This window comes from Caretta caretta, chromosome 10 (genome assembly GCF_965140235.1).
Source record: "Caretta caretta isolate rCarCar2 chromosome 10, rCarCar1.hap1, whole genome shotgun sequence".
Taxonomy (NCBI): Eukaryota; Metazoa; Chordata; order Testudines; family Cheloniidae; genus Caretta; species Caretta caretta.
Window position 1 is genome coordinate 76991813 of NC_134215.1, and position 17081 is coordinate 77008893.

Consider the following 17081-nt stretch of genomic DNA (forward strand, 5'->3'; position numbering starts at 1 on the left):
TCACGGTCATAGGATTTTTAAAATAATAAATTTAATGATTTCAGCTATTTAAATCTGAAATGTCCCGGATGTAAGTGTAGGAGTCCTGACCCAAAAGAGGGGGCATTCCAAGGTAACTGTAGTGGGGTCATGGTATTGGCTCCCTTACTTCTGTATTGCTGCTGACGGCGGCGCTGCCTTCAGAGCTGGGCGGCTCTGCCTTCAGAGGGGGCGGCTGCTGACTGGGAGCCCAGCTCTGAAGGCAGCATCACTGCCAGCAGCAGTGCAGAAGTAAGGGTGGCCTGGTATGGCATTGGCACTCTTACTTCTGCGCTGCTGCCTTCAGAACTGGTCCCTCGGCCAGCAGCTGCCATTCTCCAGTTGCCCACTGCCACCCTTACCTCTGCTCTGCTGATGGTGGTACTACCTTCACAGCTGGGCGCCTGGCCAGCAGCTGCCACTTTCCAGCCTCCCAGCTCTGAAGGCAGGACAGAAGAGTGGCAATACCATGACCTGCCCCCCTTCAATAACTTTGCATCTTTCAAGCTGACACCAACCTTTTTCAAGTCCTCTTTCAGTGTCTCAAATCACTTTCTTCAAGGTCTTCCTCAAGGTCTCTGTCCCGTGACTACAAGCTCATGTAGTCTCTGGCCAATATATCCCACATCTCATCATCTCACATGACCCAGCCGATACTCCCTCGGTTTTTCCATGATGGGGGGGATCTTCATCATGGCTCCTACTGTTTCACTGCATAGCTTATCAGCTCTTATCTGACTCAGAATTCTCAATCTGGCAGTGTGAGGTGGTAGTTCTTCTCTCTTCCAAACTGGCCAGCATTTCAACCAGCCTAATCCTACTCTTAATTCACTTTGCTCTTTAGTTTACTTTGCATATTCTTATTGCAAAGAATTCCTATCACTCCTTCCACTTCCACCAACTGCTCTTCATGTGGCTCCTAACATCAACATCCACATTCTGATCATGGCTCCACACTGACTGCAGGCGTTCAAATTGTTGCATGGACTTTAATTTGAGACCATCTAGTTTTATTGGCTTCTTGTTGTCCCTCAAAGCATTCTATGTACTCCATATTTTGTGAGCTGATGCGTAAGCCATTTTCTTCTAATGCAGCCCATCACAGCTCTTCGGCCGTTTCCAGTTCATATTTATCTTCAGGGCACAATGTAGTGTCAGTGAAAAGCATGCTCCACGGAGCCTCTCTCCAAATTTCCTGCATCAAGGTGTTCATTGCCATCACAAATAAGACAGGGCTAAGGGCTGATCCTTGAGTAGGACTACCCTTGCAGTGAATGACTCACTGTAGCCATAGCTGCTTCTCATTACTGTTGTGCTACCCTCGTACTTGTCCATGATAGTCTGAACGCATGACTCCAGCAGATTATGCACCCACAGGCACCTCCATAACAATTGTCTAGGAACTCAGCCATAAGCCTTCTCTAAATCCATGAACACTCAGTGCAATTCCTTGTGTTTCTCTCCATATTTCTCCTGCAAACACGGGATCCATTGTTGGCCTTCCTGGGACAAACCCAAATTGTTTGTCACTGAGTTGATGCTCCAGTGCCTCCTGAAGTCTTTTCTCAATAATTCTTTCCAGACACTTCATTGAGTGACTCATCAATTTGATGGGTCTGTAATGACTCCATGCTTGCACATCTCCTGTTAGTGACCAACGTGCTTTTCCTCCACCAGCCGGGAATTTTTCCAGTACAGAGAATTAAATTGAAAAAGTTTGTCATCATCACCACTACTTCATGGCTTAATGCTTTAAATACTTCAATTGGTACATCATCTGCTCCCACTGCCTTCCCACCTTTCATCATCTTTAGCACTGAGTCTCCACTGTGGTGACAGGTCTTGTCAAGTTTTTGCTTGTGCATACTTTCCTCAATGGTTTCTTCACATTCTCTTCTCTGCCACCGCCCGATGATTTCACCATCTTCCCTTAGTACTCTTCCATTTTCATCTTTGACACACTTCACAGCTCCCAAGTTCTCTGAGCTTCTTTGCTTAATCTTGGCTAATCTACATATTCCTTTTCCCCCTTCCTTCATTAGTAGTCCTGAGTAGTCCTTTAAATGGCTGACCCTTTGTTTCTGCAACTGCTCTTTTAGCTATTTTCTGTACCAGTCTGTATTACTTAGAACTTATCATCACTCTTATTTTCTGCCATTGCCATTCTTTTTTACTGCTTCCTGCATGTCACGGGGCCACCACCAATTTCCCTCATTTCGTCTGGCCACAGGCAGCTTGTGCACTTTCTGTAATATATTTGGATATTTCCCCCAAATCTTATTGGTATCATCATGGGCGGTTTGGTTGTTGTCCAACCTCCAGAGAACTTCATCCTTAAATTTCACACTCAGGCTCAAGACACCACACTCCAGAATGGTTCTACTATTTCCACGCAATCTATGTCTCTGCATCAACTGAGAAGGGGGCTCAATTCCACTGATGAACATGGCACCTTGGGCTTAACAATTCACTTTGACGTGAAGGTGTTGCGTTGTGACTGTCACATAGTTGCCTTTCAACACGGCGAGTTAACATCATGATGTCACGATGTAAACATCACCATCTCACCATGCAAACCTACCCAAGTGATATTTATTTGGGGGAAATGCCTCAAGCGTCTCCCATTATAATCTTAAGTCTGCCTGTTTTATATACTTGACAAACCGAACGCTTGTGATGTATGACCAAGCAACAGAAAATCCATTAAAACCTGTCACTGGAAAGTCCAGTGTGAATTAAGCCCCTGATCACTTTTAGAACCATAAATGAGTCCCAATCTAAAAGTCCCAAAGGGAAGAAGACCTTTCCACCAAGAACAAGTACTGGACTGTGTCTGAAAACCAAAGTGTTTAAGAACTGACATATCTGAGCCCACTGATGGTGGGATTCATATTGCCAGAAGGTGATATTTGTGACACTAACTGTGTGGGAGGCCTATTGTAAAGCCCTGTCAACAGGTTTAAGATTCACTCTTGTGAGGGCTCAATGACTGGGAGAAATTGTTACTGTAAAAGGAAAGCAAACGAGTCAATTTTTAAATCAACTTTTTTATAAGAAGAAAAATACAGGCATTTAGTGAGGTTGGAGGATCCTGAGGGTGGCAAACCTGACAAGGAGTGAGGCTTTTAAACTGAGCACTCTAACTCCTTTGTGGTATCTTCATAATGGGATGAATTGTTGAAGCTGGCACCAACCACTCAGTGCTAGTCGTTAAAGGAGCTTGGCCGGGGTGTGACCTGATTCCCTAGGGAGAAATTAAAGCTGCCTCTCCCATATACGGAAAGTCAACATTTAGTGGCAGATGCAGCCTTAACTGTCTTCCATGAGGGTCAAGTCCCCCTCTGGCTTCATGAATCTATCCCAGAATGCCCCAGGAAAAATCAAATGAAAAGTGTGATCTGCAGGGTGCTAATGTGGTTAGCTGGCTGAGGGTTTCTGATGCAATCTACAGCAAATTGTCACAGTGGGACTGCTCCTACTTCATCCTCGGAGAAGGAAGCTTCTTTCAGCAAATATGCATGCATGCCTGTGAAAACGCTGCTCCAAGAATCTGACTGAGCCTTGAGATATGGGGCTGCATATAAGTGCCTTGAGCCATCCGTGAAGCACTAAACCAGGTGCAGTTCCACTGCATAATAATGAACCGACAAAGCAGCAGCCCTGCCAGAACACTGGCCGAGAACAGACTGCACGGCTGCTGCTAACTTGTAGATCTGGTGAAAGCGAGCTTTCGTTTCACCCAATTGCCATGCCAACAGCCATTTCCGTACCTTAGCCCTCCTCGTGATGTCTGTGCTTTGGCAGCGCTGCAGCCTGTGTTCTGCATTCACCTCTCTTTATTGCCTGCCTTGGCAAACACTGTACAAAACAATCCCACCACATTCCCAAATGGCCTTACCTCCTCCACACTGCACACTGCATCCTTCCCATCCGCTGTGTGTCCAGATGTACAAAGAATCCTGTTGTTTTTCTGGCTCGCTTCTGTTTTCAGCGGTATAGTTTACAGGAATGGTGTATTCGTAATGAATTCCATAATTCTGGTCGTGAAATAACAGCACCTGGTTCAGCAGCAGAAGAAAGGTTGTTATGGTACACTGTGAAAAGCCAACAGAGCGCAGAGACGGCAAAGCAAGCCATGCTGTCTCAGGCCAACACATTCAAAGACGGGTGCTGCAAGAAAGGCAGACAAATCCTTATTTAGGCCCTGAAAATCAAAGTGGCCTGATCTTCAGAGGTGCTGACACAAAGGAAAACCATGAGAGCTGGTGCTCAGCACTTCTGAGAAATCAAGCAACTTATGGAGGTGTCCAAAACCAGACTTTGGTGTCTAACGTTAAGTACTCAATTTTGAAAAATTTGGCCGTCGCTTTTTTTGGTGTCAAATGTGATGAGTTGGCTTCAAAACAGAATTAATTCGACAGCAGGAAACATTAAATCAGATTGACGTTCATATAGTAACTAATTAAGTTAACGATTGCATGGAATTAAGATGCCATTCATCATACGTGCCTTAATTTGTTTTGGGAAGTCAGGCTGGCTGCCAGGCTGATCTATTTATTTAACCTTCTGGAAGGAGCAGTGGGTTGGGAGAGAGAGGGGTTTTTGAGTTTAACATCATATCACTTCACACTTTCATGGCACAGGAATTTATTAATGCTGCAGAGATGCGCATTTAACAGCTTAATCAATAAACAAGTCAAATCATCACCATGGGAAATGGTGCTGACAAGAACGAGCCTGTCCTGGGCTAACTGACAAACCTCACTAATGGGATATGACTGTCTCTCCCTACACGCAGGTATTTTCTGAAGAAAGAAAGAAGACGCTGGGCTTTTTCACATCAGGCAGTGACATCAGTGGTTCCATCCAAGTTCTCACTTCTCCAAGGCGCCGCTGCAGTGATGCTGAGGTGTGAAACCTGATTCTAACAGGCTCATGTATGACCTCTCCAGCCTCTCTACTCTGTGAAATTCACTAAAAGGGACCACTATAAACAAAAGGAGGGCTATAAGAGGGTGCCTCATTATTAGTCACAGTGGGCGTGGAGTTCCGATTCTACTTGGATTTACACATTGGGCCAGATTTCACTGAGTAACTTTGGTAAAAGGAGTCCCACTGGTGTAAAACCAGTGAGAGATAAGAAACAGACCCACTGCATCTTTTATCTGAATTACTGTGCTATGTAAAAGGGATAGCTCAGTGGTTTGAGCATTGGCCTGCTAAACCCAGGGTTGTGAGTTCAATCCTTGAGGGGACCATTTGGGGATCTGGGGCAAACATTGGGGACTGGTCCTGCTCTGAGCAGGGGGTTGGACTAGATGACCTCTTGAGGTCCCTTCCAACTCTGATATTCTATGATGAAAGATAGGCGGGAGGGCTTTACTAGCTGACTTTGGAGCACATCTATTTTCTGGACCAGATTCTCGGGGGGGGTATAAATTGGAGTATCTCCTTTGAAGTTAATGGACCTATAGCAATTTACACCCAGCTGAGGATGTGGCCTCTGTGATTTTTAAAAACAGACATAATTACTATTACAATATAACCCCAGTAGCATTAACACAATGATTTGAACAGGAACCCTCCAGGCACCCACAGGTACGCTCCTTTTTGACTCTTCATTGTTCTGGAAACACATCTTCAACCCTCTAAAAAACCCCAATCAAATAGGGTTTATAAGCACCTCTGACCTGGGATGGGGCATAAAATGACTGTACATGTGCTGGAAGTCTGGACTTGAGTTTAAAGCTGTCTGAATAATTGATATTTTGGTTCAGTAGCCGAAACAAAAAAATCTCCCCAAAATTTTATTGCAGGTTGACTTGAAAGAATTGTTTTTGTTTGTTTTTTCCATTTTTTTAGTTTCCATCTTTTTTTAGTTTTTTTCCAAAATAAATCCCAACTAGACTTCAAAATGAAAAGTTTCATTTTAATGAAACTGAAGCAAAATGTTTTGACTGTTGTCAAATTTTTTCCAGCCAAAACTATTTGCTAAACTGGACCCAAATTTGCTAATAGTTTCAGTCAACTCAAAACTACACTTCTATGAATAAACGATCTGAAAAATTTTGCCCAATTCCACTGGAGTTGCAGCAATTGACTCCCTGTATATCTGTACGATGAGCACTGTAAGGACAGCAGGCTCTCTGCACCGTTTAGTTGATCTCCACAGTAAACAAGTCCGGACAGAAAAGTACCTTCCATGAGGAGTGGGAAACAAAGACAAGTTTTTGCTTTGGTTACAGAGGAAACTGTTTTTCACAGATTCTCAGGACAGAGGGAACTGCTGTGATCATCTAAACCGGCCTCCTGTACAGCACAGGCCATAGAACTTCCCACAAACGTTCCTAGACCTGATCTTTTTGAAAAATAGTCAACCGTCATTTAAAAACGGTCAGTGAAGGAGAATCTGCCGTGACCCTCGGTAAATTGTTCCAATGATTAATTATTCTTACTGTTAAAAAATGACACCTTATTTCTAGGCTGAATTTGTCTAGCTTCAATTTCTAGCCATAGATCGTGTTAGACTTTTCTCTGCTAGATTGAAGAGCCCATTATTAAATATTTCTTCCTCCTTAGAGACTGTAATCAAGTCACCCCATAACCTTCTCTTTGTTAAGCTAAATAGATTGCACTCAAGTCTATCACTATAAGGTATGTTTTATTCTTAGCTTGAAGCCAAAGTTAAGGCCGCGATGGACCACACGATCATCATGTTTACAAAGCTTTCTGCAGAATCCAAAACATTAGGCAACAGTCAGGAGAGAACTCAGTTCCTGTCCTGACTTTATTTAAGACACGAGGTATGAGCAGCTCATCTATTGCACTACGGAAAGAGTCATGTTTAAAGCATCTCTGTGCTCCAGGAGTGTTTGGTTGCCCTCTGTTGCCAAGAGGAGGTCTAGCATAGGCCTAGCTACACAAACATTCATTCATTCATCAAAGAAATATACGTACAGTAACACATTTGGAGAAATGCTCCAAGTATTAAAAAACAGCTCCTTAAATGAGATCCTTATTATCTCAGTATGGAAACAAAATGAGTGAATCTAACGGCCCATATGAAACCAATTTCATAGCCACATGCAATGTGTGTGTGTTCATGCATGTGTGTGTGTGTACGTGTAATTGATTTCAAATGCAGGTCACAATGGATTCAGTAAGGCTTCTGGCTCTTTGTCAGTCAAGTGTGTTCCACCGTTGTTTGGACAACAGTTTTCTATTTAGAAGTAACTGGTAACCATCCTTTTCATTCTTGTGTTGAAAGAATTAAAAACACTATCCTATTTCAGGGGAAAGATTAATATTTGACTCGAGAAAAGAGTTTCAAATAAATTACATGCTGTTTTAAGTGAGCTTTGTTTATTATTCTCCCAATGACTTTGGGCTTCATGTTTGTTCTAATGGTCTGATACTGGTCTCTATCTGAGGAAGGGGGAGAGAAAGGAAAAATCACCCCTATTAATAGCAGACTGAAAAGTCAGTTTGTATTGCAGTAGAACCTCAGAGTTATGAGCTGACCGGTCAACCACACACTGCATTTGGAACCAGTTCCTTCTTGCTGGATACACTGACAGAGGGGAGGCGGGTGGGTCTTGGAATGGATATGAGCAACACATCTCGAAAAACAACAGTTACAACAAGGTAAGTAGCCATTTTTTCTTCTTCGAGTGCTTGCTCATGTCGATTCCAAGTAAGCGACTCCCAAGCAGTTCCTAGGAGGAGTTGGAGTTCACTGAGTCGCAGACCGTAGCACTGCTCCGCCAAATACAGAATCATCTCTCGCCTGCTGAGTAATGGCATAGTGCGACATAAAGGTGGGGACTGATGACCATGTCGCTGCCCTGCAGATGTCTTGCCTGGGGACCTGCGGCAGGAGTGCTGCTGAGGAAGCCTGCGCTCTTGTGGAGTGTGCTGTTAATGCTGGGGCAGATATCTTTGCTAGGTCGTGATCCATAAAAAGATCCTTTGGGATGACACTGGAAGCCCTTTCAGTCGCTCAGCAATTGTGATGAAGAGTTGTGTTGATTTTCTAAACAGCTTTGTCCACTCAGTGTAAACAGTTAACGCTCGTCTGACATCCAGGGAGTGGAGCATTCGTTCCCGGTTACTAGAATGCAGTTTAGGGAAGAACACTGGAAGAAAAATGTCCTGATTTGCATGCAAAACTACCTTTGGGAGGAAAGCCGGGTGTGGCCACAACTGTACCTTGTCCTTATAAAAAAAACAGTATAAGGGGGCTCGGACGTCAAGGCCTTAAGCTCAGACACCCTCCTGGCCGAAGTTATAGCCATCAGAAATGCCACTTTCCGGGAAAGACAGAGGAGAAAGCATGTTGTTAGGGGCTCAGAAGAAGGGCCCATCAACCTTGAGAGCACCAGGTTGAGATCTCATGGGGGGATCAGCTGTCTTACTTGAGGGTACAGTTATCTAGTCTTTTGAGAAAGCGGCCAACCATGGGGTTAGTAAATACTGACTGGCCAGCAGAACCAGGCTGGAAAGCAGGAGTTGTGTGGGTCCCCCTTTGGCATAGGCTTTCAGACAGGACCCACAGGCTTTGAACCTCTGAGACCCAGGCATGCCCCGGTCCCTGGGAGGGAAAACATGGTAGGGGGAGGATCCCCAACTAAAACTTATTTTAACTATGAACGACTGAAAGCTAACTAATACTAAGTTTTTAACTATTTACATACACAACAAGAGAAAGCCCACTAGGTGATTGCTTGCTGTAGAGCAAGGGAAGAGAGCTGCTCCAAGGACCGTCACTGGCAGTAAGAAGGAACTGAAGAGGTGGTGGGTCGGCAGGGACCTATATACACCATCAGGAAGGCGCGACTCCAGGGGGCTCCACAGCCAACCTGATGAATACCGCTAGGGGAAAAACCTTCCAACGACCGTGCACTTGGAACGGCCACGAGCAAGCACTCGAAGAAGTAGTACGCAATCAGGCAGCAGCAGAGACAACAACAAGAAAAAAAGCAAATACAGTACAGTACTGTGTTTAAACGTAAACTACTAAAAAAAGGGAGTTTTTTAAAAAAAGATTTGACAAGGTAAGGAAACACTTTCTGTGCTTGCTTCATTTAAATTAAGAGGGTTAAAAGCAGCATTTTCCTTCTGCGTAGTAAAGTTTCAAAGCTGTATTAAGTCACTGTTCAGTTGTAAACTTTTGAAAGAACAACCATAATGTTTTGTTCAGAGTTACGAACAACCTCCGTTCCTGAGGGGTTCGTAACTCTGAGGTTTCTACTGTATAATGAATAGGGCTTAGGGAGAAGCTTCCTAGTAATACAATCCTTATTTTTGTTGTTTTGTTGGATATTGAGGGGAAGGGGGGGGGGTTGTTTCCATTAAAAAAAAGATACACAGCAATGCTCAAGTTTTCAAAATGACAACACCAGAATCTACTGCTGTGAGCCTCAACCGAGGAGAACCTTGGAAGAGTCAGATCTAGCCACAAAAGGCACAGGAATCTTACACATTTTTACAAACCTGAGCTCACGCAAATTCATATTTTATACGGTACCCTGAGGACAGACAGTTCTTCAGTAGTATACAGGCTACTTTGTAAGGGGTTTGGTTTCAGGGTGGAAAGTTTGGATCTAAGCAAAATTGTGAAGCTGACATGCTTAATGTTGAAGAAGTCACCATGGAAATTTGACTTTTAAAAAAGAGCTAATAGAAAATATAGGCCCAAGTCTTTTGTACATGTTCAGCTTTACATGCCCAAATCATGACTTTCATGAATACGTTAGGGAATTGCAAGAATCCTCAAATGTGCCCTTTTGAATACTGAGGAATAGTCTCAGTTCAGCTTTGCCACTGGCCTGCTGTGTGACCTGTGCAAGTCACTCCACACCTCTTCCCAAAAACGGGGATAACAACGCTTCCCTTCCTTTGTGAAGCATTTTGAGAGCTGCATGTGAAAAGCACCGAGAAGAGGGAAGGGTTATTAGTCTTATACCGTTTTTGTGAAAAGTTCATGGCAGTTCTGAGCTCTTCAAACAGTACAATGAAAATGAAAACTAGAACAGCGCAAAGCAGATTTAACAGGGGCCCAAAAAATTTAGGTGAGGAAAAGCAGAGAGCCATTTGATTTTTAGCCGTGTCTAAAGAAGGGCTGGGGTAGGCAGATCCTGGCAAGAAAGTCACAGAGAAAGGAAACAGTGCCTAGAAAAATTAAAGTGGACAGAAAATAGAAGTTAGAGGAAGCAGTGCCTACTTCACAATACACTGTGTTTTCATAGGGTCTTCCATCCCAGAATTGCAAAGCCCTCTGCAAACACTCATGTATTAACATCCATGGGAGGCAGGGTATTATTATCCCCATTTTATAGATGGAGAAACTAAGTCAGAGAGAGATTACATGACTCGGCCCAAATTACACACTGAGCCAGAGACAAAGCTGGGAAAAGATTCCTAATCTCTTGACCCAGGAGGTCTCTTGACTCATACAGCTTCAGTGTTTACAAAAGAACATCCTGTGTAAATAGAAAGTCTATGTTGAACCGGAGCAAAGAAATGTAACAGTTCTCAACCTAGTCAATATATAAGTCAAGATGATTTGCGTGTGTAAATTGAGATACAGTGCCAAATTTGCACAGGTCATGTGTTTTGTACCTTTTATTACCTGTGTGAGAAAAAGGTAATTTAAACAGAGAAACATACACTGGTGTGAGTCAACTAGGAAGTTGAGCCAATGTCCTTTTACATGTGCAAATGGTTATGGGCACAAAACGCAGAAGCCCTTGAAAAACCGGGTCCATACCAGTTTCTTTATGTCTCATTATGTAATGTACATCACAGTATGAAGCTTCTACGGAGATTGCAAGCTGACACAAAATAGACCTTAAGTGAGATGTAAGTGTTGCCCCCTGTAACCCTGCAAAAGAAATCAGGGGGAGAAGCAATAGATTTTCCTTAAAACCCTGGGGAGGAAGCAAATAGTTTAAGTTGAACTGTGAGCTTGGATATAAACCCTTTATGTTGCATCACTTAAGAAACATAAACAAAGGATATAAAGTTACCATCAAGTGCAGTGGTATTTTAGTTGGTCCTTTGGCAGACATTTTCTCCCACAGACCCCTTCGCACGTACCGGACAGTAGTGCCTGCGATCTGAAACTCGCCAGGAAGCTCAATTTTCCAGTCGCTGTTAATGGATCTCTTACTGGAATCTTTTAAAGCTGGAAAGAATCAAACACCATGGAAGGAAATGAAAGCAATTCCATAATTAAAAGACAGACCCACAGTGATTCAGCTTCAGCCCACTTCAACTGCAAGATGCAGTAGCCTTGTAGCAGATGGGAGTTTAAAGGAAAAATCAAGTATTTACTTTTAGCTGAGGAGTTACCAGGTAGCCAAACTGTGAACATTCAGTATTACAGTGTAGGAAGGCATCTCGAATCACATTACAATTGCTATCACGTAACATCAATGTCACATAAGCTGGAAATGCTGAAGTTTTGCTACCTTAAAATTTTTCGGATCTGATTTCTAATGAATCAAAGTCCTCTGGATTCTAAACATCGAGACATTTTCTCTGTCACTCCACTGCCAGGAAATTAAAGGGGGGCGAGGGGCGGGAGTGGGGAGCAGTTCTGTGCAGCATCAGTTTACAAATGAAACGGAAGGAAGAATGATTACATGGTGTCCTTGTAAAGATACTACAAGTACCAGGCTAGATGGCCCAACTCTAACTTACATTAGGGGACTCCTACCTCCAGTCATCCCACTGCAATCCATAGTGAGAGAATGAGTTCTCACCAACATGAGCAACATACAATTTATCTCCTACTTAATGCATATCAGGAGAACATACATATTAAAGGGATATTGTCACAAAAGTTTATGTCCAACATTTCTCTTCTGTAAAACCAACTGGGATTACTAGGAAATTTTCTATTAACTTTCAATGAAACGAGCTTTCACTTGGCTTTAAACATAACCTTGGAGTATTGGAGCATTGGAGCATTGTGCTAGGGCACAAGAATGCTAAAGTGACTAGATTCAGACTAGGAAAAGAATGGAACTTACGAGCTCATTTTTCTTGTTCAAGCTGAGTGAAGTGCAAACAGTAAACAGAGAGGATAGTTAGTGAACAGTCAATCAGATGCATATAATTATTTCAATAATAATCTAATATGTTATTAGTAATAAAGCTACATTTTAGATGTACAGCATCATTACATTTATTTATATAGGTATGTGTATATAAACAAACTGTAACATTGCTTTACCTTTAAAATATATATATATGTAAATTTTAAAATAGCACTAGTAACGAAACTGTTCTAGAAAGCAATCTTCTGTCATTTGGGATTTTGGAAATTAATGTTTCCTCCACCCAAAGCAACTACATCTTTGTAAAGATTACACTCAAGTCTAAGCACTCGTTTCATAACCTTTGAAAGCTTATTGATGCCGGTAGATTAGATAAATCTAGACACTCGGATACCAAAGCAGCAAGCACAGTATAAGACCTGGATAGAACGGAATAGCTATTTGATCCCCTTTGATTGTCTGAGGTTTGCAAACCAGCCATAAACTAATCTCATGCTTTCCTTTCTCTCCTTGAAGCTTGCAGACTTGCTGTGTCACACTTTCAAAGCTATGGAAATTGGCAGCTGTAGAGTGAAAAAGAATCAAAACACTGCTGGCTTTAAACAGACTCCTGGTTTATGAGACCAGACTTGTACATTATTATCTAGTCTGCCCATCTTGCAACTGATTGAAGTCTGGCAGTTTAGCAGTCGGGTCCCAAGAAATTCCTGCTGAAATCAGTAAACAGTGAAATGTATTCAGAACTCCAACCATTTTCAGAGCACTCATCTTTCACTCAACTCTCACCTTTCCTCCTAAGTGCAGAAACCCAATTTTCCCCTAGTAATTTTTAAAGTTTTTCCAAAAGAATTAACTTTTGAAAAATAATTTCCTAAAACTCCCTTGGGCAAAAGGGTAACAAAACACGCTGCATTGGTTATGAGATTTGCAAGCGGCAAAGAATATATATATATATATTTTTAGTTTATTTGGGGCTTCCATAATGAAGATGTTGGATGGATTCTTTAACCCAATTCTTAGAGCTGAATCATAAGGGAGGGGTCAAAGTGTGTCGGGGGCAGGGGGAGATGGCGTGTATGGTGTTCTGCCCAATCCTCAGCCAGGCACGGAACCCTTATGGGACCATTCCAGCTAGCACAATTTAGAGTTGCCCTTAGGCTGCTCTAAATTACTTCAGAGGCCATTTTGGTCCTGGCAGAGCCAGCATCAGGGAAACAGAGAAGTGGCTTTCAGCCATTCCATCTACATCAAGCTTATGTTCAGCATCAAGCCGGATGTCCTGTCTGCTCTCAGGCCTGCAACATAGGGAGCTAAGGCAAGTGATGCCTTGGCAACTCTTGGTCTTGATGGAAGCAGGTCAGGCTGTAAAGGTGCAGACATAGCAGGTGATAAAATAGTCTGGTACACCAAAACCCCTTTTGAAAATCTCTGTGAGGTGTGCATGTGTGCAAATGCTGTGCAGGGCTAGACCTTTGACAGTCCTGTCAGGGCTAAATTTCCACCTGCCTGGATGTGCCTATATGCCTTGTGAGCACAAGCATCCATTTGGATGGACAGAGAAGTGCTGTTTTAGCCAGAGCCTAAAGCCCTGTAGGTTTACTAGGTGAAATCTCTCACTAAGCTCCAGTATTGTGTCCAGACTGATGTATATACTCTCATGTCTGGGCACAATACACCAAGGCTGGATACAGGGTCTCAGTTTATTAATTTGGGGCCTGATCTAAAGGCCCATCAAAGTCCTTCCCTTTACATTGATGGGATTAGCATCAGGCCCTTTTACGGGTTAACCGCAAATCAACAAGGCCTCCATCAGTCAACAAATACCCCACAGCTCTGAGGTTATACCTATGCTGCACACTAAGTCTGGGTCTGTGGGACCCGGCCTTGTGGAGTCTGTGTTTCCAAGCCCATGCTTGAGCATCCACGTTGCATCGTAGACCTGGATCTCAGAGCCATGCTAATGGCTGCACCATGCAGACCTTCTGACTCAGGTCTGCAGCTTTAACTATGTCCACACTGCAGAATAACAGGGCCTGGACCGAGTCTCAGAAAGTATCTCTACACAGGGATAAAAGACCCAAGGTTCAGTGTGCAATGTAGACATACCCGAGGGGTCCAAACCTGTTTCCCTTTCATATCCCACTGAAATTAATGGAAGGGTTGTGTACATCAGGACAGCACCATAAAGAAAACTTCTCCATAAAATAACCCAGTTGTAAAAGCAAGAGAGCAGGAAGTCAGCCATTTAAAACTACTATTTAGAGGCAAAGGTATTTGGAATTTCATCTATTTCCTTCCAGAAAAGGCTACTGTATGTACAAATGCTACTTCAACTCTCCAGCTACTGAAAGACGACTCCATCCGTGGGGATGTTGAACAACTGCAGCTTTTCAAATTAATTTTTGAGACTTCCAGATTACTGGGGAGGGAATGTTATTCCAAGGATTTGGGGATGAAAGCAAGCGTACCGAGAAGTAGAGGAGCAAGCTGGCAAAGCCTGATTTTATGGGAAGAAAATTCCAGGCCACAATCTCTGTGGAGATTCAAGTGCCATGTATCCAAACTGTTTTGCCCATCCAGATACTGGGTATTATTGAGCAGAGTAGTCTGTGGGTGTTTTTCGCCCACTGGATCGTTTTCTAATTTCAAGGTTAACTGTGTCTCCTGGCCAGACTGTTCTTTAATAACGTTTTCTTAACCATTAGTGATTGAGACCCAGTTTATTAACTTTCTGTCAAAATTATGACTCTTGCTTCTAATTAACTAAATGAGCAGGGGTGTGACCCAAAACACAGTTGTATCAATGGAAAGGCTCCCACTTGCTTGCTTGGGTTTTGGATCAGGCCCCACCAACTAGCATGCTCTGGAAGCCTTCGTTACATTCCATGTTGTTCTTTAATATGCTTAGAAGGTCAGGACATGAACCTCCCCGTCAATGGCAAGACATGGCTGACTTGATATTTGGGAGTGCGGGCATTAATCTAACATGAGTCATGTTCGTAATGACATGAGACCATTGCCTATAGACCTGCTCTTGTCTGTGGCTGCTCAGTAGTCAGGCAACATTTGATGTCCAAAATACGGCTATTACTAAGAGGTGTGCTTCAAGAAACTAGAGGCCAGATTGCCCCCTCGCACAGGAGGGGCTGAGCAGGAGGAAATTTTTGTGAGGTTCTCCTTCATGGGGATTCTTACCAAAGTGTTCTGACAGGGTGCAGAGTTTACTCCCCTGCTGGAACTGGCAATAGGTCTGGCCTCATGGATCCAGAGAATCTGGAGACGGTTGAAAGAGATCCAGGAAGAGGGCTGGTGCCTCAACACTTTCTCTGGGTCCCTGGCATGCTCTACAGTGGAGTGTGTTATAATAGCTTTTCCAGCTGGCCACAACGCCCCACCCCCACCACAAGAGGATCCCTGTCCTAGAAGAGGGGCCATGAAAGGCGCAACCTTAGGCTGTATTACATTTCTGGTCTGAGCTCTGTGGGGAAGAGGAAAAATGTATATCTCCCCTGACCATGCCTGCCACCCCATGTACTCACTACCACCATGGACTGTCCACTGCTCAGCCCCAAAGGATCCAAGGTAAGTGGAGGGGTTGTAGTTACTGAGGCCCACCCCCAACTCCCCGACTGGAGTACAAGACTCTCACAAGACTGGTTCCTTCCATGCATAGATCGAAAGGGCACACTTAGCTCTTGGTATTTATGTGTTGCAAGCAGCACAGCTCAACAAGACTCTCCGTGGCTTGTTTGTCTAACCCCATGACATTCTTGCTCACCGATTTACAAAGTGCCTTCTGCAAACCCCAGAAAACTTTATGAAGCCCCAGAATGCTGCTGAGGGACCACTTTACCCACCACCAGAAAGCATCCAGTGCTGCTGCAGACTGAAACTGGCTTAAGCAATGGCTCTGAGCAGCCCTGAACAGGACCAGCTCAGGGATAATATTGTATCCAACTAAAGTCATGGGTGGAATGGAGTGATCTCTATTGTAAGATGGCTACTTACTGAGATACAGAGACAAGCATGCCTACTCTTGTGAAAAGGTCCATGAGAGCTTTAATGAGCAGAAAGGCAGCATGCTGAGCTCCCGAAGACTAGGGATCAGTTCTGATTCAGAGGGAAGATCGCCCCTTGCTGAAACACCAGCACTCCATGCTTAATCTCTGGGGTCTTCCAACTAGGGAATGGCCATGTCTTACTTGAGGGAGTCTTACGGTTGGCAGGCTTTGATCCCCGCTTGCTAGCATCCAAGCAAAACGAGTTTTAAGGAACAGCAAAAAACATGTAGCTCTTACCGCACGGAGTGTTTTGCAAGCAGGGATTCTCAAAACATTTTGCAAAGGAGGGGGAAGTATCCTTATTTCCATTTTGCAGACAGGAACACTGAGTCATAGAGAGGTGAAGAATTTGTGTACAGGGTCACTGAGCATGTCAGAGCTGTGAACAGAACTGAGGGGGTAGATTCTCTTCTCTGCCAAGATCTGCTTGATAGTGTGGACAGGAGAGCTCAATCAGGAAACAGATTATGGTTTCCTGATCCTCAGTCAGCCCTGTCCTCAGTGTAAACTAGAGCAGACTAAAGGTTACTCTAATTTATGGCAGTTGGCTGTGGTACTCCCAGGATGATATGCCTGCTGTGAATAACAGTAACATAACTCCACCTCTGACCCTGACCCTTCACCAAGGTGGGGGTGGCAGATGGTTTATGGAGTCAGCTCTGCCAGCTTTACACCAAATGTAAATTCCTGTCAGGGCCAGGCCGTGGGCACTGGTCAGTTGCTAAGTTGCAGTCAGAAACTGAGTAGTGGGGTCAGTGTCGAGGCAGGTCAGGATAGCAGGAATTTGGGGGTCAGGCACCAAGTTGAAGGCGGGAGGTGAATAGCAGAATCAGGATATCAGGAAGTCTGGTCAGGTGCCAGGTTACAGACAGCAAGCAAATAGCAAAGTCGAGAACAAACCAGGCTCAGAAGCTGGAGTTTACGATCTACAGCAAGCAGG

The 17081-nt window shown here is 43.8% G+C and overlaps 1 protein-coding gene across 2 annotated transcripts in view; it reads right to left on the reverse strand.

The window, feature by feature from the left end:
• The window catches only part of ADAMTS17 (ADAM metallopeptidase with thrombospondin type 1 motif 17), a 251727-nt gene that overhangs the window by 54650 nt on the left and 179996 nt on the right, over positions 1-17081 (reverse strand). For both annotated transcript variants that reach the window (XM_048867620.2, XM_048867619.2), the window contains 2 exons: positions 11046-11203; positions 3917-4076 (listed from right to left, as the gene is read on the reverse strand). In XM_048867620.2, the coding sequence (XP_048723577.1) occupies positions 3917-4076; positions 11046-11203 (318 nt within the window). The remainder of the gene's footprint in view (positions 1-3916; positions 4077-11045; positions 11204-17081) is intronic.